This window comes from Podarcis melisellensis (assembly GCF_964234715.1).
Source record: "Podarcis melisellensis genome assembly, chromosome: 5".
Taxonomy (NCBI): domain Eukaryota; kingdom Metazoa; phylum Chordata; class Lepidosauria; order Squamata; family Lacertidae; genus Podarcis; species Podarcis melisellensis.
The window spans coordinates 64228281-64251127 of NC_138537.1; the positions used below are offsets into that span (position 1 = coordinate 64228281).

General features: G+C 40.4%; 2 protein-coding genes and 1 long non-coding RNA gene across 3 annotated transcripts in view; 2 read left to right on the plus strand and 1 right to left on the minus strand.

Annotated features, from left to right (window-relative positions):
• Positions 1 to 7893, plus strand: part of LOC309370869 (putative lysosomal acid lipase/cholesteryl ester hydrolase) — a 29938-nt gene extending 22045 nt beyond the window's left edge. Inside the window, exons 3-4 of the mRNA XM_081913059.1 lie at positions 5841 to 5912; positions 7303 to 7893. Coding sequence (XP_081769185.1) covers positions 5841 to 5912; positions 7303 to 7536 — 306 coding nt within the window. The 3' untranslated portion in view covers positions 7537 to 7893. The remainder of the gene's footprint in view (positions 1 to 5840; positions 5913 to 7302) is intronic.
• The window catches only part of LOC309370888, a 238162-nt gene that overhangs the window by 172999 nt on the left and 42316 nt on the right, over positions 1 to 22847 (minus strand). The window lies entirely within an intron of this gene.
• Positions 12324 to 22847, plus strand: part of LOC309370847 (putative lysosomal acid lipase/cholesteryl ester hydrolase) — a 48801-nt gene continuing 38277 nt past the window's right edge. Inside the window, exons 1-2 of the mRNA XM_081913013.1 lie at positions 12324 to 12546; positions 13175 to 13292. Of these exons, the coding sequence (XP_081769139.1) occupies positions 12418 to 12546; positions 13175 to 13292 (247 nt within the window). The 5' untranslated portion in view covers positions 12324 to 12417. The remainder of the gene's footprint in view (positions 12547 to 13174; positions 13293 to 22847) is intronic.

The window sequence follows — 22847 nt, forward strand, 5'->3', positions numbered from 1 at the left end:
TTTACAATATAAAACCACAAAAATACATGCCATAATAACAAGCAAAAACAAAACACCATTTAAAAGCCATAGATTATTTAAGGGGTATTCTGGCACCAACAAGCCAACCCACATATATGATACATCCGGAATCAATAAAGTTTTGGCCAATTTCTAAAATCCCATAATATTACTTGATATTATTAGATATTACTTGATATTATTAGACGTACCTCTAGGAAAACAGGCTTGAATAACAAAATGACCTATGTACTCATGTTTTTCTTTTGGCAGGGAATATTTGGAACTAAGCAGTTGTTACCTCAAAGCAACACACATGGCTACTCATGTGTGTAACCGTTTCTTAATTGATTATCTCTGTAGCAGTCTTATGTGCTTATCAACTGGCTTTAATATGAAAAACCTAAATGTGGTAAGATTTCTGATTACTTAATAGGAGGTAGAGAGTGTGATCTAAAGAAAATAAGTGTGTGGAGGCATCTCTGAAATGATAGTCACTACAACATCCGTAACTTATGATAATTACTCCAGGACAAAATGTGCTTGAGGCAGCTCCCAGATGACTGCTTTATTGAGCACTAGTACTGTACTGCTCAGGAATTTGAAGAAACTAATTTAAAAATGTGGTTTTCAAATGGATAGTGTAATTTGTGATTGGGGGGAGTGCACACAGACACTAAACTAGGGCTACCTACTGAAGTCGGGCAGGGCATGAACTGGCCCAAATTATTTGCTTGGATGGGGGAGGAATGTTTGATTTGGTTTAAATTGGGCTGCTTTCTTCATTCAAGCTGGTGCCCTGCATCCAAACTAAGATAAATATATATCAACCTCAGGAGTCCTCATACCTTTTGATCGGCAAGTCCTAGGCTCTGTGGTTTAACCCACAGTGCCACCGGTGTCCAAATCAGCATAGTTTGGGCAAAGTCAGCCATTTTGTTTGAAAATGGCACCTGCATTCAAACATTGATGAAGACCTCCCCCCCACATGGGAATCCTTATGCCAAGTTGACAACAATATCTCTAGAGGTTACCAAACTTGTGACCAAAAAATGGGTGGTCTCCGTAGAGGGTCTGTGTATGATGACTATAAATTAAAAGATGGATTTGTTGATGGTGTCTCATTTGCTGGGTGCAACTTGCAAGGGAAGGGTAGTCTTCGCTACAACTTATGGTTTTGATTTATACATTTGCTCCTTTGGGATTTTTGTTTTGTCCCTAGTTGGGGGTCAAAATGCTTCCCCGGCAGGTGTCTTAGCTTTGCTGAGATCCATTAATGTGCAGAGGGGCCATTAAGAGTTACAAGAAGGCTGTGGCATCCTTGCCACAATGATGCAACATGTCTATAGCTAAGAGCATTCCTGAGTTCATAGTTCCTGATTAGTCCTGGAGTGCCCCTTAACTATGCTTGGTAACACAATTGGACATGACATTGGAGCAGGGTGGGGTGAATTCATGTCACACAGGAGGAATATACACAATGCAGTAGCCCACTGCAGCAATGGATCTTATTTGTCATGTCTGAATTGGTCCTAGTTGTACTGTATAGTGAAAAGTATTATAGTTAGGGCTATAATCCTGTGCATAGTTACCTGGAAGTAAGCCTGGCTGAACACAGTACACTTTACTTCTTAGTAAATGTGCATAGGATTGCACTGTAAGTATTTTGGAATGTACAAAGTAAAAATGAATTTATTTTGTGGATCAGTTACATGCTTTGCTCTAAGCGAATTTCCCTCATGTTTGGTAACACAATATTGGGACTGGCAACTAGTTTAGAGTGTTAAGCTGATATCCATAAAGAGGTTCATGTAACTTCTACTTAAACAAGTATTCTTGCATGATATCCAGATTATGAGCTCTGGTGCACTGCTTTTGTTCAAACAAACCAAATGGAAGTGAAGTGGCTGTTGCATCCTTGTGATAAATTCGGCTAAGCGTTTTGCTCTTTCATACAGAGTTGAATCGAAGTATACGTATCTCACTGGCCAGCTGGGTCATCGGTTCAAAACATACTTCACTGGAGTCAGGTAGACTATTTAACAAATGTATTTAACAAATATATTTTGCTTTTATGCTAAATGATTTAAAGCCAAATAAGATTTTTGTGTTTTTAAAGTTACCAAACAGTGGTTAAAAAAAAAAAAAATCCTTCCAGTAGCACCTTAAAGACCAACTAAGTTAGTTCTTGGTATAAGCTTTCGTGTGCATGCACACTTCTTCAGATACACTTGGTATGAGCACACGAAAGCTCATACCAAGAACTAACTTAGTTGGTCTTTAAGGTGCTACTGGAAGGATTTTTTTTGTTTGTTTTGACTATGGCAGACCAACGCGGCTACCTATCTGTAACTCAAACAGTGGTATTTCACCAGCAACAGATATAATCATTCCCCCAGTGGATTTGTTCTTTTAAGTGAAAATATATTTTCTCTGTATGTAGATGAACAAATATTAATTTTCTGTGGTATTTTGTTGACATGTGTTTTAATAAATAACCCAGGTGCTGTGAGTGCAACTGCAACCTTTGCCAACCTGCTTGGACTACAACTCCCATCAGCCAGGCCATGCTGGCTGGGGTTGATGAGAATTGTAGTCCAGAACATCTGGAGGACTCCAGGCTAGTGAAGGCTATGTGTTGTAGCATAAGGCAGGCCAAGAAGGGCTATGATTTGGGAGTACATGGTCTTGAATGTAGTCACTGGTAACGTCTGCATGGCCCTGTGAAAAGAACAGGGTTGGGGAATCCTTTTGACACCACAGGGCAGTTTTTTATCAGGATTAGTTTCATCCCGGTGGAGTACAGGATCAGGTTTAAGGTGCTAATTTTAACCTTTAAAGCCCTATACGGCCTAGGACCTTCGTACCTATGGGACCACCTCCTGTTATGTCCCACAGAGGACCTTACGGTCTTCAAACAAAAACATCCTGGAGGTCCCAGTCCACAGAGAGGCTAGGCTGGCCTCAACCATGGCAAGGGCTTTTTAGGCTGTGGCTCTGATCTGGTGGAACGCTCTGTCACAAGAGACTAGGGCCCTGCGGGACTTGACATCTTTCCACAGGGCCTGCAAGACAGAGCTGTTCCACCAGGCCTTTGGCCCTGGCACAGCCTGACCCCCTCCTTTGGTAATTCTTCACAGAACCCTAGCCCAATGGTTGCCATCAATTTGATTTGAACTGATTTTATAATGAATTGATTTTACTGTATTAGTTTACTGTTGTTAGCTTCAGCTGGGGAGGGTGGGATATAAATAAAATATTATTATTATTATTATAGGCCACATTTAACAGCAGGGTGGGGCCGCCTACCTGTCAATTACCTGATGTAACAATGGAGGATTTCAAAGCAAGTTGCAAGTTGCAGCAAGTCCCTCCCTTTAGGCAAAACAAAAAAATTCCTTCCAGTAGCACCTTAAAGACCAACTAAGTTAGTTCTTGGTATGAGCTTTTGTGTCCCTCCCTTTAGTGTTTGTTTGGGATTCTGATGCAAACCTCTTGCTGATTTGTTTTCCCAAGTCTTTCAATGAAAACGCCTCTCTGAGCTGCAATCTCAGCTGGATAGTAGGTGGGAGTCTTTGGAGAAAGTGTGTGGGCCAACCTGGGTCCCCTGGCAGAATAAGATTGACTTGTGGAGTGAAAGTTCCTGATCTCTGCAATATATTTCACTTCTGCACAAACCCGAGCTACTTATCCATGTAATCTAGCTGCCCGGAGCAGAAAGGAAAATGCAGATTACATGACAAAAGAAATTTGCAGCCCATAAGTTAAATGAGAATTACTTCCAAGTAAGTGTAAATTAGACAAATCCTAAGTGGCAGTACACATCTCCATCATTCTCACTATATCAAGTCAGTTAAGAATGAATAGTCTAGAAAACTGCAGAAGCTGAAATGATACCAGTGGCTTTTCGATATCTATCTTTGGATGTTTACAACATTGTTCTGCTCCCTAAGGGAGGAGGTTAAACATTATTGCATAGCCTGAGTTACAGCATGACTATTGATTCATTCACTAATCCCTGTTTATGCCTGGGGATATTCTAGATCCACTTCAGTTGGGCTTTAGGCCAAGTTCTGGCACAGAAGCTGCTTTGGTTGCCTGAAATGATGACTTCTGTTGGAGCTAGACAGGGGAGATGTGTCCCTATTAATTCTCCTGGACATCTCAATGACTTTTGATACCACTGACCATGGTGTCTTTTTGGAGCGACTCTGTGAGTTGGGGCTAAGCAGCACTCACTCACTCACTCACTCACTCACTCACTCACTCACTCTGTGAGTTGGGGCTTATGCTTTGCAGTGGTTCTGGTCCTACTTGCATGGTAATGCTTGGGAAGTGCTATTTGGTGCTGTGGATCCTTCAATGTGGGCAGTGGCATAGCGTGGGTTGTCAGCACCCGGGGCAAGGCAAGTAATTTGCGCCCCCTAACCCATGGATTTGCGCCCCCTAACCCCCAGATGTTGCACCCGGTGCGGCCGGCCCCCCTGCACCCCCACGCTACGCCACTGAATGTGGGGTTCCTTAAGGTTTGATTTTATCCCCCATGGGATACATTCCCACTGAAGGAGCAGGTACATCACTTAGGGGTACTTTTGGATCCTTTGCTGTCACATGAGGCTCCGGTAGTCTTGGTGGTGAGGAGTGTCTTCCATTAGCTTCAACTGATGGCCCAGCTGTGACCCTATCTGGGCAGGGATAGCCTAACTTCAGTTGTCTATGCTCTGGTCTTCTTCCATCTGCCTTGCCCCACCCCCCAACCCTGGAAGTCCGCATAAGGAAGCAGTGCCTGGAGGAAGAACTGTGAGGGGAGAGACTTCATCAGACAAGGCCTTCTTCCACCTGCCTTGCCTATTGTATTGTATTGTTTTATGCACTATGGCTTGCTGTTGTTTTATTGATTGTAGTTTAGAAATTATTTATTGTAATTGTTAAGGGTGGATTACTGTTTAATTTTTATATGCTGATATTTAATACTATTCTATACTATTCTAATGAATATTGAATATTACTTTATTTGACATAGGTTGCGTATTTTAAAGTTATGTTTTATTATCACATTTTTGTATTGCATTAGATTGTATAATTAGAATGTATTAGACTGCATTATTAGATTGCATTAGAATGTATAATCTACATTCTTTGTTTCTTCAGCTTGTAAACTGCCTTGAGTATTGTAAGACAGTTCAGAAATTTCAGTGGGTGCAGAATTCAGCAGCCAGTTTGCACACTGGGGCAAGACAGTTTGGGCAGATAACACCAATCCTGGCCCAACCGCAGTGGCTGCCAGTTTCTGAACCTAATTCATGGTACTGGTTTTGACCTATAAGGCCTTGAAGTGACTCAGTACCACTATACTCAAGGATTGCCTCTCCCCGTAGGAACTGACCCAGACCCTGAAACCATCATCTGAGACCCTTCTTCATGTGCCCCCTCCACAAAAAAGTCTGGAGGATGGTAACATGAGAACAGGCCTTTTTTGTGATGAATGCACACTTTTTGAATGCTCTCTCCTGGGTGGCTCATTACTTATCTTTAGGCACCAGGCAAAAACTTCCCTCTTCTCCCAGGCTTTTGGCTACCGTAATTACATCACCAATGGCCTTTTAAACTGGGGGGGTTCGTTCCTTTGTTTTTATGTTATGTGTTTTTGTGCTTTTATATTGTAAACTGAACTGTGTTCCTTGGATGAAGGGTGGTATAGAATTATTATTATTATTATTATTATTATTATTATTATTATTATTATTATTATTATTATCATCATCATCGGCGGCAGCGGTGTCATCATCACCACCATATTCCCATTTGATTTTTCAAAATATGGTACACCTCTTTTTCAGTGTAAGAAGACCGGGAAGTTCAAAGGCTTTGACTGGGGAAGCAAGGAAGTAAACATGGCTCACCACAAGCAAGTAAGAATTTTTCATTATTTGAATCTCTCTCTCTCTCTCTCTCTCTCTCTCTCTCTCTCTCTCTCTCTCTCTCTCTCTCTCTCTTTATATCAGGGTAGATACTGGTAAGGCTTGGCCAGAGCTACTGGTGGGAAGCGCTGATATTCGTATAACACATGGTGGATAATATGAAGTTCCAATGTAAAACAAAAACGTTAAGAGTGATAAACGTAAATGAAGTTTATAATCAGGCTGTATATATGTGTATACAGAAAACATAATGGCTGTGATGCCCATAAATATGTTAGCAAAATCTATATTTAATTCCATAAACTGAACATATATCAAAAGAATATAATCACACCATGTGAAAAACTGTGTAGTAATCTGAATAAAATGAAGCTTTTTGTACAGGTGTTTTTATACTTCTTCCATCATATTCTTTAGATAATTTAAATGCCTGCATAAGATGTTCTTAATGTCCTTCAATCAGACTTTCTGGATAAGTGAAATGCAAAATGCATTTTGGTGTTCTATGCTTCTCCAGTGGACTATTTTGTTATGCAGCATCATTTATGTATAAGTTCAGTCTCTGACTTTAATTTATTTTTATAAAAAGAATGTACAGTGTTTAAAAACAGCTTAGTTTATGAGCAACTTGGATTAAGAAAGCTGCAAACCCGGAAGTAGGTGTTTTGGTTTGTGAACTTTGCCTTGGAATAAGAACATGTTCCGCTTCCGGTTGAGTGTGTTCCATTTGTAAATTGAGTCCCCCGCTGCTATGGGAAAGCGCACCTTGGTTTAAGAATGGACTTCTGCAATGGATTAAGTTCGTAAACCAAGGTACCGCTGTGATTAAACTCCACATACAGGCAATGACCAATTTAAGCACTTTTCATTGACTTGTGACTATGCACACGCACATTGCGCCAAACCTAGACATCACTAGAAAAAGTGCAAAAATGGCCATAAAAGAGCCCAGAAAGTAAAAAAAGAGGTACAAAACAATGCCTAGCAATCCTAGGAGCCCTTGCACTGTCCGTCAACGCATGTGGAGAGTTGAAGTTTGAGCAAGGAGGTTTAGAGGGAGCAATTATGGTGGAATTTGGCAGAGTTTGGAGATTATGCATAATGGCCAGACAATGTACAAAGGTCACTCAATCTATGCACATTCCCCTAGGCCTGCTGGAGCCTTTATATATATTAACCAGGAAATGTGCACAATTTCCTCTTCATGGATTATGTGCACATTCTCTATGATGCCTTGTAAATCTGCACAATTGTCCAGTTATGCACATTAACTGCTCAATTTATATTCCCCTTATATGTGTGTTTGTTTTGATAAGGAAGTTTTTGCAGAGTCCTAAGCTACAAACTATTTTTTAAATGGTTATTTCCCCCTCTCTTTTAGGAAACAGCACCTTCCTATGAAATTAAACAAATGACTATTCCAATAGCTCTCTGGAGCAGTGGAAACGACTTGCTTTCAACCCCAAAGGATGTTGCCTGGTTCCTGCCTCAGGTCCCAAACTTATTTTACCACAGGTTTATTCCTGACTGGGAACGCATGGATTTCTTCTTGGGCCTTGATGCCCCACAGCGCTTGTATGAAGAGATAATTGAGTTTATGGAGAATTATGAGTGAGTTTGGGATCCTGAAATAGTCCTCCAAGAAACCAGCACTATGAGTCTGTGATGATGAGTGAAACTGCTACTACTTTGAAAAAAATCACCATGGAAAGAAATCCCTATGTTTATAAATGCAAACACTATTACTAAGCTGTCTATGCAAAGTACGGAAATCCCTCAGGAAATAACATTTATGCACCACATGTAATGATCTAAACCCATGCATCTTTAGTGGAGGTATTTCCTGTTTTCCCTCTTTCACTACAACTTATTCACAAAGCTTCCCAAGCTACAAAAAAGTGGATAAAATAAAAAAGGAAGTCTTTAGACCCAATTTTGCCCCTTCTAAACTCAAACAGAGGTTTTACAAGTCTCCTTTTTCATTCACAAAAAACCATGTCTCTCAGCTGTGTGACACTTTCTTCAGCCGCTTCAAAGGCCCCTGATATTATCCATTTATTTATGTTAATTCTGGGGTCTTTCAAACTAAATCTCTTTTTCCCTTTTCTTCAGTTTCTCCCAAAAGCCCACATCTTAATCCATATATAAATAAAAGTACGGTAAATTATACCTGCTCCAGTTTATATCTAGTCCCCGTCAGATCCAAATAAATAATAATAAAGAGAAATTAACCATCTATCTTGATGGCAAAAAAGTAGAAAACAGACAAAATACAATTCAATCCCACAGTGTCAGTGTCTTAAATTGTAAAAAAGGAGCAAAGGAAATTAAAAATAGTCCTTAGAATATATATTATAAACACACACAATGTCAACATCCTGCTTTCTTCTCATTCACTCCACAATATTTAGAATTCTTTCCAGTTTGGCTCTCTTGTTAGAAAATATTTATAAAGTCTAAAAATTCTGCATCCAGTGCTTTAGGCAAATCACAGATTAAACTCAGTTCATCGCCTGGAATGCTTGTTAAAAATAACCATTAGCCAGTATTTTTCTCATACTTAATTTAGTCCCTGCAGATTTTTTCCATGCAGATAAATACCCACACCTGGGGGGGGGGGAGACCTCCTATTTAACAGCTTGGAGGCCCTTAAGGCAGTTTGCTGTGGGTCTCGATCGCGCTCTGTGTCTGTGTTCAATCTTGGATCTCCCTTGGCTACCTTGGAAGTTTTGGAGCTCCTAGAGAGCGTCCTTTGACACTGCTGGACCCTTTGGAACCGAAACTTTTCCTTCGGACTTTTTTGTTTTTTTTTAAGAATAATTTTTTATTAACTGACCAGTCACATCAAATCAAACCAAATTCATAAATTCCAAATTACACAGCTGAATTTTAAATTTTTGTTGGGGGTCTACTAGCTCCATCCAGTATGCAGGATGAGACCCTACCTGCCCACAGACTGTCTTGCTAGAGTGGTGCATGCTCTGGTTATCTCCCGCTTGGACTACTGCAATGCGCTCTATGTGGGGCTACCTTTGAAGGTGGCCCAGAAACTACAAGTAATCCAGAATGCAGCAGCTAGACTGGTGACTCGGAGCGGCCACCGAGACCATATAACACTGGTCCTGAAAGTCCTACATTGTCTACCAGTACGTTTCTGAGCACAAGTCAAAGTGTTGGTGCTGACCTTTAAAGTCCTAAATGGCCTTGGCCCAGTATACCTGAAGGAGCATCTCCACTCTCATCGTTCAGCCCGGACACTGAGGTCCAGCGCCGAAGGCCTTTTGGCGGTTCCCTCACTGCAAAAAGTGAGGTTACAGGGAACTAGACAGAGGGCCTTCTTGGCAGTGGCACCAGCCCTTTGGATTGCGCTCCCATCAGATGTCAGGGAAATAAACAACTATCTGACTTTTAGAAGACATCTGAAGGCAGCCATGTTCAGGGAAGTTTTTAATGTTTGATGTTTTATTGTATTTTTAATATTCTGTTGGAAGCCGCCCAGAGGGGCTGGGAAACCCAGCCAGATGGACAGGATAATAATAATAATAATAATAATAATAATAATAATAATAATAATAATAATAATAAAAAAAAAAATAGAGCAGTGGTGGGAAGTGGATCTGATCTGCCGGCTGGAATCTTATCTCCTCCATCTTTCCATCTCCTGATGTCACAATGATGTGAGGTGATCCTTTTTCTGCACATCTGCAATCTTAAGGTATTAACTATATTAGAGTAATGGTCACAAGACTGAAATGGTGTGAATAGGGTTTGTTTGTTTTTTTACTTTTTTTTTTACTTATAACTTATGGGAAGCCACTTTTTGTAACTTCACAAATCTATATATTTGCATCATGAACTCTGTTCAAATGATTGTACGTGGGTTGTTTATTTCTTGCATTGATGAACTGAAGTGCATTTTTCCAACTGCTACACAGAGATGAAATTCACAGCTGAAAATGGGGACCATAAAAGTGAGAATTCTTCATAATCCATGAATAAAATAGCATTTAAAAAACGGTTTGGTCTGTGGTTTGATTTTTAAATCATTCTAACTTAGTTTATGAAACTCTTCCCTTAAATCTATGCACACTTTTTAATCTCCATTGCAATTCATCTTCTGACCTCGTGAGTAAATCACACCATGCCAAAGGCTTCCTGGTAAGCGTATTAGAGTAGGAGAAGAGGTCATCTTGTGGGTTAGTAACTGTTAAGAAACAGAAAGAAAAGAGTTAAGAATAAATGGATTCAAAATGATCTCTTCACAGAGGCAGTGAAATGGTAAAGGCAATTCAATCCAAGCAAGTGTAAACTGATACACACTGGAGCAAATAAAACAAAATCTTAAATTTACATATATATGCTCAAGGGATCTGGAGTCAAAGAAGTGATCTTGCATGTCATCTGATGGAATCTAGTTAAATTACAGCTTCCAAATTTAATTTCTGAAATTGCGACCCCTGGTGGACAGAAAAAGAAATTATTGTTTAAATTTGTGTTTAGTACTTATAATGGCAGGGAATAAAGGTGTAGTTACACCAGGGTGAAGAAGGCCATCAAGACAAGAGGAGGGGATGGATGGGGACAAGAGGAGGGGAAAGATGGGGACAAGAGGAGGGGAAGGATGGGAAGGCCAGCTCTATCTGGTGACAGCAGATAGCATCAACTTGCTTAATATAATAGCTTGTTTCAGAGAGGTATTTGGAGTTAAGCAGAAACTGGCAACATTGTTAGATTCAAAAGGCAATAGGAACTTCCCAATCTAGGATCTTTCTAACTACGGGTTTTGCATATCCTGTTACATTGTCCCTCAAGACAGATGGACGCTCACAAACCCTTCTCCCAACATGCTGAGCTGGCAATTTTTCTGCCAGTTTCCCACAATACAAGGATGTTGACTTTTCAGGTTTAAATTTTCTGCTGATGAGGGATCTGCTTGTAATGAGTCATTAGGTAGCCTAAACCCTCTGGAATGGGGAAAAAACCACCCCACTAGGCTTTCACTTTCACCTGGAATGGACCATCTCCCTGAATTGCAAACTTCTCTGCTTTCCAAATACACACTGGTAGACAAGTTAACTTCCATGCATACAAACATCACATTTTATGCACACCAAACCTTTAACCTGAGCACTTTAAAAGAAAATGTATATCTCAGATGTCAAAGGCCAGGGCAAAAAGATACGTCTTCACCATATGATGGAAACTATACAAATAAGATGGCAGATGCACTTTTGTGAGGAATAGAAGCTGCCAGGGAGATTGTGCTCTCCTAGGCACTCACCACCCCGAACCTCTGCTACCAAGCAGGCCCCATCTGCTGATTTCATTTTCAAGGATCTGTGATATTTCAGATATTCTGGGGCCTAATTCATTCTGTGCTTTAAACACTAATGTGGGCACCTTGAATTGGGCCTAGATCCCTGTACCCATGTATTTTAAAACAGGTTGTATACGCAATCTTAGCCAATAACCTGACTGCTTCCTTTTGTAAAGTTGAGGTTTCTGAATCATCTTCAGGGGCAGCCTATGTAGCACAGATTGAAATAATACAGGATAATCCCTAAACAATAAGTCTATTCCTTTCAGGAGACTGCAGCTCCATATTGAACAGTCCATCTTCACACTTTCCAGACTGGAGAACTTGAAACACATAGCACTTATGTTCTTTCAGAATTCAGTTTTTAAAAAATTGATCCACATCTTGCTTGTCACTGTCTCCAAATACTGGCCTAGCACCTCAACGGGTTCTTGGATCCTAATGCCATTATGATATTGGGAGCGTTATCTACAGCCCCTTTCCTAATGATCCCCAGCATGAAATCCACCTTTCCCCCCTTCAAAGCAGCCACACACTGAATCAACATCTTTAGCAAGCGATCTACTATGACCCCATGATCTCAATCACTGTCAGGACAGACCCCAGGAGCTTGTACAGTATATGAAATCAAGATTTCCTGTTTCTTAGCAGTTTCCAATCCACAAGAGGATCTCTTCTCCTACTTCCTGAGTGCTCTGCTTACTTGGGAGACTTTGGTGTGGTTTTTCTCTTTTCTTTTTACTCATCAGGTCAGCAGATGAACTGCGATGGCAAATGAAAAGAGAGCATAGATCCAAGGAAAGAGTTTCGTAAGATTCGTAAAACTGTTGAGTTGGAAGGGACCATGGAGTTCTTCTCATAAAACCCAGGAATCTTTTTGCCCAATATAGGGCTTGAAAGCATGGTCCTGAGATTAAGCAGGTTTATCAAGGCTCACTTGCATGAACTCAGTGGAAATGACTTCTGAGTAGGTTGGAAGTTGAGCAAGGGACAATTCCATCACATCGTTACATTAAAAAAATTCTTCTCACCAGGTAGGCATTGCTTGTAATTGACCAACAATGGCAAGCTATTTAAGCCACCTGTAATTTCTTCCATTGGAATATAATGAAGTGCATCTCATCGACAGTTGCTTCAATCTAGCTTTGTGGAGCAGGAGTCATATATCTGTGCTGGAATATGGATCTGTTTCCAGGCAAGTCAAGGATGTGGCTCTTCATATTGGGGGCAGGCCTTGTCCTAGTCCTCCTTACTTCAGAAATATTTTTTAAAAGAAGAAAAGTAAATCCAGAAGCTACTATGAATATTGTAAGCCATTAACCTTTTCTTTCCTGTCTTCTTACCTCAAGGAATCTTTGGCAATAAGTGATGCTTAATGGTGCTATACTCCATATAACTGAAGTTCATTTTTTTAATGGGCTGCTGGGATTTTAGAGGGCAAGAAAGTCTTTATTATTATTTTATTTTGAATACATACTTTGTCTTGCCAATGCATGATTGCTCAGCATAGCTTACAACATTTTCTTTAAAAGAATAAGCAGCCTAAAGTAGTTCCCAGCTTGTGCTTCATGGAACGCCAGTGCTCTGTGAGTTTCATTTAGTTGCTCCAACAGTGGCAACTTTAGCATCTTGCAGAGTTCATTATAATTGCTGAACTGCAAGAAGAAAAATATTTAAGGGGTACACCAAGACCCTCAGCAACAGAAGGCTCCCTTCATTTCTAATTATGCCAGAGGGAGGCAGGAAATCAATTCTTAGATTTCTTTTGAACTGGCAAACAACTGATTGTATTTGGCACATTCACAATCTTACTACTTTAACTGGCTTTTCACCTATCTGCGTACTCTAGTTACCAATTGTTTTCTGTGAAAATAAGTGTTTAGGCATTTTTTAGCCACTTTATAACCTTCTCAACCAAACTCTCTTGGCCTCGCAGAGCGAAATTATTTCTTTCAGAGGCTATCCCAGTGAGGAATATGAAGTGGTGACAGACGATGGGTATATCCTGAGTATTAACAGAATTCCTCATGGGAAAAGAAATCAGTCAAACAAGGGTGAGTTTGTGTTTGGAGTTATAATTTGTGTGTGTGCATATATATAAATGTTCAATAGTGTGGGGAATTTTCATTATAATATGACAATTTCTTGCTTTGCAAAAGTTTGAGTTATTGCAAGAACACATAGTGAATTTGTTTGGTAATGTGTGACTATTCTTATGATTTCTGAGTGTGTCCTTGTTCTATTTTTCCTATAAATTTGAAAGAGATAGGCTGTATAAATTGATGTGGTCAAGCATATTTTACTTTTTTCCTGAGCTATTAGAAAAATGAAAAAGTATGGTGGCAGGGAGAAAGGGAAGCTAGAGTAAGTGGTTCACAGTCCATGTTGACTGCAAGTCATGAGTTGGTTGTTATATTTTTTATTTAATTTAGTTTTTTGTGGGAGTTGATTTAGTTTCATAATAATAATAATAATAATAATAATAATAATAATAATAATAATATATTATTTATACCCCACCCATCTGGCTCGGCTTCCCCAGCCACTCTGGGCGGCTTCCAAAAAAATATTAAAATACTGTAATACATCAAACATTAAAAGCTTCCCTAAACAGGGCTGCCTTCAGATGTTTTCTAAAAGTCTGGTAGTTGTTGTTCTCTTTGACATCTGGCGGGAGGGCGTTCCACAGGGAGGTCGCCACTACCAAGAAGGCCCTCTGCCTGGTTCCCTGTAACCTTTCTTCTCGCAGTGAGGGAACCGCCAGAAGGCCCTCGGTGCTGGACCTCAGTGTCCAGGTAGAACGATGGGGGTGGAAACGCTCCTTCAGATATCCTGGACCGAGGCCATTTAGGGCTTTAAAGGTCAGTACCAACACTTTGAATTGTGCTCGGAAACGTACTGGGAGCCAATGTAGGTCTTTCAAGACCTGTGTTATATGGTCTCAGTGGCTGCTCCCAGTCACCAGTCTAGCTGCCGCATTCTGGATTAGTTGTAGTTTCCGGGTCACCTTCAAAGGTAGCCCCACGTAGAGTGCATTGCAGTAGTCCAAGCGGGAGATAACCAGAGCATGCACCACTCTGGCGAGGCAGTCCGCAGGCAGATAGGGTCTCAGCCTGCGTACCAGATGGAGCTGGTAGACAGCTGCCCTGGATACAGAATTGACCTGTGCCTCCATAGACAGCTGTGAGTCCAAAATGACTCCCAGGCTGTGCACCTGGTCCTTCAGGGGCACAGTTACCCCATTCAGGACCAGGGAATCCTCCACACCTGCCCGCCTCCTGTCCCCCCAAAACAGTACTTCTGTCTTGTCAGGATTCAACCTCAAATAGTGTTTTTTATCTGTTAATAGTTGGTATTTTATTCTTGGTTTCCTTATCTCTTTTCCATTCCTGAAAACACTTCATCCCTCCCAGTATCGGAATTGTTTGAAATAAAAAGATCATTTTGGGAAGTATATTCATCTTAACTACCGAGATTCTGCCCCATAGAGAGAGTTATACTCTTGTCCAGTTTTCCATATTTTCCTTATTCTCTTTCTATACTTTGGTGTAGTTATCTTCATAAAGTTTAATACCCTTTGTTGATATCCAGATCCCTAGGTATTCTACCTTGCCTTTAATCGTTAATCCTGTCAGCTGTTGTATTTCTCTCCCCCCTCCATATTTAGATTTTTAGTTAATATCTTACAACAACAACAAATGTTTATTCGGCTTTACACCCATAATGAAACACAACACAACAAAACAAAACAAATCAAATAAAACAGCGGAGTCGTACAAACCACAATATCTTAGTTTTTTGGTAGTTTACCTTCAGACCTGCCACTTTTTCGTATGCTTTAATTACTTCTAGCGCTTCTGGGATACATTCTTTTGGGTCTTGTGTTGTTATTATCAAGTCATCCATGAATGCTCTAACTTCATATGATTCCCCCCCCCCAATTGTAATTCCTTTTATCTTTTCTAAGATTTTGCAACAAAACTTCCAAAGCTAATATAAATAACAGGGGTGAAATGGGGCAACCCTGTCTTGTCCCCTTTGTAATTGGAAATTCTTCAGTCAGGTTTCCATTTATAATTAACCTTGCTTTTTGTTGTTGGTATATCGCTTCTATTGCCTTTCCCATTTGCCCTTCTACTCCCAATATTTCTAGTTGCTTTTTCATAAAATGCCAGGAGACATTATCAAATGCTTTTTCCGCATCCAGCAGGAAAGTGCTGCTTTTTTATCAGTTTTAAATTCTAAATAGTCCAAAATATCTACAACATTCCTGGTGTTACTCAATATTTGTCTCCCTGGTAAGAAATCTGCTTGATTGGGGTCTATTATTTCTTTTAATATATCTTTTAATCTATTTGCAATTATTTCAGCAAAAAGTTTATAGTCACAATTTAGTAAAGATATTGGCCTGTAGATGGGAATTAGTTTGAGATCCCTGTCTGCTTTGGGTATTAATGTAACATATGCTTCAGTCCAGGAGTCTGGTATTTTCCCTTTTTCTTTTTTTAAGAATGATTTTTTATTAACCAACCAATCACATCAAATCAAACCAAATTACATAAATTCCAAATTACACAGCCGAATTTTAATTTTTTGTTGGGGGTACCCATATTTCAAGTTGCGAAGGGATCCAATCAACTTCTTGCTTCTTACTGCTGTTTTAATGTCCACAAATCTAACCTTATGATGTTCACAGTACTATCCAGTCCTTTCTTATTATTTTCCACATCTCTTGTTGTTATTTTCATATATTTTTCCTTTCTCTTTGTGACCTCTGATAGTCTCCGCAAGCTGGTTAGAACAGTTTGTAATCCTGCGTGGATATTATTGTTTTTATCCAGTAGCCATATCCAGACGTTTTCCATATATCATCACTTCCATACATCAAAACAGTCTTAGAGTCATTAATCTTCACCAATCTGCCTCCTTTCTCAAAACCTCTGAGGAGATTCACTAGGAATGCAGTCTGAAAACAAGTCCATTCTTCCTCCCGGCTATAAATCCTTTGGCACGATGGCGACTCCGAATTAATTGCTGCGCCGTTCCCAAAAGCTCTTATTGCTTCTCGGTCTCCATAAAGTATACTTTTGGTTAAAGTTTATCTCCACACAGACCTTAATCATCCTGCTTGGGTCAGTTCAACCGACGGTTCTAATGAGGAGGGGTTCTTGTAAGTCACATAGAAGGAAAGTAAAAAAGGTCCCCCCCCATTCAGCCCTGTTGTCAACATACCCCGCCTTAGGTGTATCTTCATCGTAAAATATTCCTGTTTCTCCAGCCCGTCGTCTTTTTTCGCAGAGGTCACTTAAATTAGCAGACTTCACTCCCCTTCTTCACTTGAAATATGTGCATTTGCTTCTTTTGTAATTAATTATTCCAAATTGCTGCAACTAGTGCGCGATCAGAGACAGCGTCCAGGAGATCCGAGGTCCACACGGGGGCATTCTGCCTAGGGCCCTCACCCCCTTCTTTTGAATTAGGGGGTGATTTATGGGCACAGCAGGCAAGGGCAGTGTTCCCCATTTGCTTGGGGCAACAAGGGAGGCTGCCTACTCCCATAACAGCCTCTTAATTACCCCGTGTGGGTCGGAGAGATGGTATTGTCGGCCATCTTCCAATGCGCCCCCTAGTGGCCCCCAGGTATTTTTCAAATGTTTGGTTCATTATTTCCTGTAGTGGGGCTAGTAATTTTTCTTCTAGCTTTTTGTAATATTCTTTTTTTTAAAAAAATAATTATTTTTATTATAAAATACACATATATTGCGAATATACAAGCATACAAACATACATTTCATACTATCCTTAAATATATACAAACATACCTACATTCAGCCCCACAGATAATTCCTTTTCCTATCACCATCCACCACCCCTCACCCCACCTTTGTGTTAGACTTCCAATCTATTCAATTGCAATTTCTTTCCACTTCTATTGCTTTCTTTCACACACCTTTAACCTAATTTCATGCTTTTTTCACTATTCACTAACCTCTCTTTCACTCTCTTTCACTATTTTGTCTTTGTCACTACCTCCTTCTTCCTCCTTCTTGGTGAATATTCAGCGTCTTCAGACCCTCGACACCATCTTATCTGTTAAATTCCCCTCCTTGCCCCCACAGCGTTCCTTTTTAAAAATTTTTTTAACAATTTTCCAACATACATTTATAGTATCCAATCTAAATTTATCACATATTTTCTCTTTTAGACTTCCTTCAACCTCTCTGACAATCATCCATTATTCAAATTTTTAAATATGCATTCCTAATTTTATATTGCATTTTATAAACCTTCACACACTTAGTTTTCATCAATACAATAGTCCTCTATCATTTACAGAACTTCTTGAAATCCCACTAGCGTTATTTGCTCATCACATACACATTTCAGATAGTCTGAAAATTTTCCCCAGTCTTCAATGAACTTTTGATCTCGTATATATGTGATCTTTCCTGTTAGTTTGTCCAGTTCAGCATACTCCATCAGTTTCATTCTCCATTCTTCGAGCGTCGGCAGTCATTCCTGTTTCCATTTTTGGGCCAATAATATTCTCGCTGCTGTTACTGCATATTGGAAAAGTTTACAGTCCATTCTATTTATTTCATTTCCTACTATTCCTAGAAGAAAAGCCTCTGGTTTCTTAACAAACGTATATTTCAGCATCTTTTTCATCTCATTATATATCATTTCCCAGAAGCCCTTCACCTTCTTACAATCCCACCACATATGATAAAATGTTCCTTCTTTTTCTTCACATTTCCAACACTTATTACATGTTTTATACATTTTTGCCAGTTTCACAGGTGTGATGTACCATCTATAAATCATTTTCATAACATTTTCCTTTAACACAGTACATGCCGTAAATTTTATATTTTCATTCCACAGTTTTATCCAATCATTAAACTGTATATTATAACCCAAATCTCTGGCCCAGTGTATCATAACTGATTTAACTTCCTCATCTTTTGTATACCAGTCTAGCAACATTTTATACATCTTGGACAAAATTTTATTTTCATTGTTTATTATTTCTATTTGAAATTTCGATTCTTTTACCTCATAACCTCTTTCTTTTAAGTCCTTTTTAAACATTTCGTTAACCTGATAATAATGCAACCAATCATACACATACTCTTTCACTTCTTCATAGGATTTCATTTTCCATTTTCCTCCTTCCTTTATAATCAATTCTTTAAATGTAATCCAGTTCCCCCTCATATTGACTTTCTTAAGACTCATAACTTCTAATGGAGATAGCCAGTGGGGAGTTCTTGATTCTAATAAACTTCTATATCTCTCCCATATTTCTATGAGAGATCTTCTAAAGATGTGGTTTTCGAAACCTTTATGAATCTTTCTTTTCTCACACCATAGATATGCGTGCCAGCCAAATCTGTTATCAAAACCTTCTAAGTCCAATAACTCAGTATTTTTTAACTTTATCTATTCTTTCAACCAGCAGAGACATGAAGCTTCATAATATAATTTCAAGTCTGGCAGGGTGAAGCCGCCTCTTTCTTTCGCATCAGTTAATAACTTAGACATAATTCTTGGCTTCTTACCCTGCCAGATATATCTTGAAATTGCTCTTTGCCACTCTTTAAGTATCGCTGTCCCCTTAATTATTGGAATTGTCTGAAATAAGAATAACATCTTTGGCAGCACACTCATCTTAATCGTTGAAATTCTCCCCCAAAAGGATAACTTAATTCGGCCCCACACCTCTAGATCTTTCTTTATTCCCTTCCACACTGGCACATAATTATTCTGAAACAAATCAATACTCTTGGGGTTAACCAGATTCCCGGGTATTTTAACCTTTTTCACCACTTCTATCCCTGTTTGTTGTTGCATTGTTTCTATCATACCTTGATCCATATTTTTTGCTAACATTTTAGTTTTTTTCTTATTCAATATAAACCCTGCCACTTGACCAAATTGTTCAACTTCCTCCAAAACAACTTTTGAACTTTCCGGCGGTTCTTCCACTGTTATTACCAGATCATCAGCAAAGGCTTTTACTTTATATTCATTACGGCCTACTGACATACCTTTTATTGCTTCATAAAAGAGAGCCAGTGTGGTGTAGTGGTTAAGAGCGGTAGTCTCCTAATCTGGGGAACCGGGTTCGCGTCTCCGCTCCTCCACATGCAGCTGCTGGGTGACCTTGGGCCAGTCACACTTCTGTGAAGTCTCTCAGCCCCACTCACCTCACAGAGTGTTTGTTGTGGGGGAGGAAGGGAAAGGAGAATGTTAGCCGCTTTGAGACTCCTGAAGGGGAGTGAAAGGCGGGATATCAAATCCAAACTCCTCCTCCTCCTCTTCTTCTTCTTCTTCTTCTTCTTCTTCTTCTTCTTCTTCTTCTTCTTCTTCTTCATTTCTCCTTATTGAATTTAGGAAAATCTCCAGAACCATTATGAATAACAATGGTGAAAGACGACATCCTTGTCTCGTACCTTTTGATATTTTTAATTCTTCCGTAGTCATATTGTTTACAATCAGCTTAGCTCTTTGTTCAGTGTATATTGCTTTTATTCCATTAAAAAATTCATTCCCCACCTCCATGTGTTCTAAATTTTTTAACATAAAGTCCCAAAATATATTATCAAAGGCCTTTTCTGCATCCACAAATCCACACTGCTTGTTTCTCATTCCTGGCTGTCAGATATTCTAACAGATTGACTATATTCCTTATATTATCCTTCATCTGTCTGCCAGGAAGGAAACCCACTTGATCTTTATGTATAACTTCTTGTAACACCTTTTTCAACCTCTTTGCTAAGATACTTGCAAAGATTTTATAATCCGTATTTAACAATGAAATAGGCCTCTAATTTTTAACTTGAGTCAAATCCAAGTCTTGTTTTGGAAGAAGTGTAATAAAAGCTTCTTTCCACGTCTCCGGCATTTCTCTGTCCTTAAGAATATTATTCATAACTTCTCTCAATGGTGTAGACAGGATGTGTCTCATTTCCTTATAATAACTTGCTGTAAATCCATCTGGTCCTGGAGCTTTCTCTTTTTTCAACTCTTTTATGACTTCTTTAACCTCTTCCGTTTCTATAGGGGCGTTCAGCCTTTCTTTTCTGTCGGGAACTTCTGCATCTTTTTTTCTTTTAAGAATCTTTCTATTTTCCTCATATTATTTTTCTCTTTGTTATTGTATAAATGACTGTACAGTGGTGCCCCGCAAGACGAATGCCTCGCAAGATGAAAAACCCGCAAGACGAAAGGGTTTTTCGGTTTTTGCGTCTCTTCGCTAGACGATTTTCCCTATGGGCTTGCTTCGCAAGAAGAAAGCCCATAGGGAAATCTCTGGGGACCTCTTTTAAATGCTGGCGGTGGGGAGCAAAGCCTTCCCCCCCCTCCGGCCTTCAGAAGATGTCCAGGAAGGCCGGTGGGGGCGAAAGGCTTTGCTCCCCACCGCCAGCATTTTAAAAGCGGTCCGGGATAGCAGGGAAGCGCTTCCCACTATCCCGGATGGCTTTTGAAGGCAGGCGGGGGGGGGGAGCAAAGACCTTCGCCCCCCGCCGGCCTTCAGAAGAGAAAGTCTTTGCCCCCCCCCCGGCCTGCCTTCCCGGGGGGACTGTCCCGGGGCGATTTAAAAGCCCCCGGATGGCTTTTGAAGGCAGGCTTTGTCCCCACCGCCAGCATTTTAAAAGCGGTCCAGGATAGCAGGGAAGCGCTTCCCGCTATCCCGGATGGCTTTTGAAGGCAGGCCGGGGGGGGGCAAAGACTTTCGCCCCCCGCCGGCCTTCAGAAGAGGTCCTGGACCTCTTCTGAAGGCCGGCGGGGGGCGAAACTCTTTGCTCCCCCCTGCCTGCCTTCCCGGGAGAGCGGAAAAATGCGTTGCGATTCTCTGCTCTCCCGATGGCTTTTGAAGGCAGGCGGGGGGGAGCAAAGACTTTTACCCCCCGCCGGCCTTCAGAAGAGGTCCAGGACCTCTTCCGAAGGCGGGCGGGGGGCAAAAGTCTTTGTCCCCCCCTGCCTGCCTTCCCGGGGGGACTGTCCCGGGGCGATTTAAAAGCCCCCGGATGGCTTTTGAAGGCAGGCTTTGCTCCCCACCGCCAGTATTTTAAAAGCGGTCCAGGATAGGTCCCTCTTCTGAAGGCCGGCGGGGGGCGAAGGTCTTTGCTCCCCCCCTGCCTGCCTTCCCGGGGGGACTGTCCCGGGGCGATTTAAAAGCCCCCGGATGGCTTTTGAAGGCAGGCTTTGCTCCCCACCGCCAGCATTTTAAAAGCAGTCCAGGATAGGTCCCTCTTCTGAAGGCCAGCGGGGGGCGAAAGTCTTTGCTCCCCCCTGCCTGCCTTCCCGGGAGAGCGGAAAAACGCACTACTCCGTTCATATTTCCCATTAGTATAATTTTTGGTTCATATAATAAACAGTTTTTGTTCCAATTTTTTGTAAAAATCAGTCTTATTTCCATTTGGTGCATAGATCCCGACAATTATTATTTTTTCACCTTGCCACTTGATCTGGACTGCAATTATTCTTCCTTCTTCATCTTTAAAGATTTGCTGAGTTTCAATTTTGTTTCTTATGTACAATACAACCCCTCTCTTTTTGTTTTTATCTGACGATATAAATTCATTTCCTAATCTTTTATTGATCAAAACTCGTTTATGTCTTCTTGCCACATGTGTTTCTTGTAAACATATAATGTCCAAATTTCCCTTTTTTAAATATTGTCCAATTTTATTTCACTTTTTCCTATCATTTATCCCATTAATGTGCCAATTCCATAATTTCAGCACCATTTTGACATCCTAATTAAATAAATTTAAATTTTACAATCTTTCTTCTTCTTCTTCTTCTTCTTCTTCTTCTTCTTCTTCTTCTTCTTCTTCTTCTTCTTCTTCTTCTGTATTCCGTACCCCACAGCGTTCCTTATTCCTTTGTCTTTATCTTCCCTTCAAGGACCTTCAATTTCAAAGTGGCTGCTTTACTCTACCCAGCTCCAATAACAGGCAATAACAATAACAATAACAGGCAGCCTGCACCGCTTTGCACTTTCTAGTAAGTCCGTTTCAGATAGTGTGCTTTTCAAATAGTTTAATTGCAATCTGAGTGATTTCTTTACACTCTCTCTCTATTTTTTCTGTTCTTCTGTCTTCCCTTTACTTTCATGGTTGCATTATTTCCCCTCTGCTATTTTTACTCTTTATTTTGTTTTGGGTTTACTCACTCTGTGAGGGATCCCCCCCCCCCCCGAGTTCCTTTCTTCTTGTTGTTGTCTTATTTCCTTTTAGGTTTTATTGCTGCTGCTACCACTTTACATTTATTTTAATATAGAAATAGAGATTTTACCATCTTGTCATTGGTTTAGTGATGTGAGGCTTTACACCGGTCTGTTTGATGTTCTTCTCTGTGCCTGGATTCCCCCCTCAGCCGTTTTTCTTTTGGTGAGGGGTGCCGGGACTCCAAAGAGACACTGCCGAAGTTCCTTTGGCTTGAGCTTCCTTCCAAGCCTTTTCAGGGGTCGTTTAGCCAAACGTTGCCCCTCACAGTACCGGTGTACGCCTCGACTTGCTTACTGCAATCGGAGCTCACATTGTTGCAGCTGTGGTAAAAGCAGAAGTTTTCTAGCGAAAATTTCTGACTCTTCTACT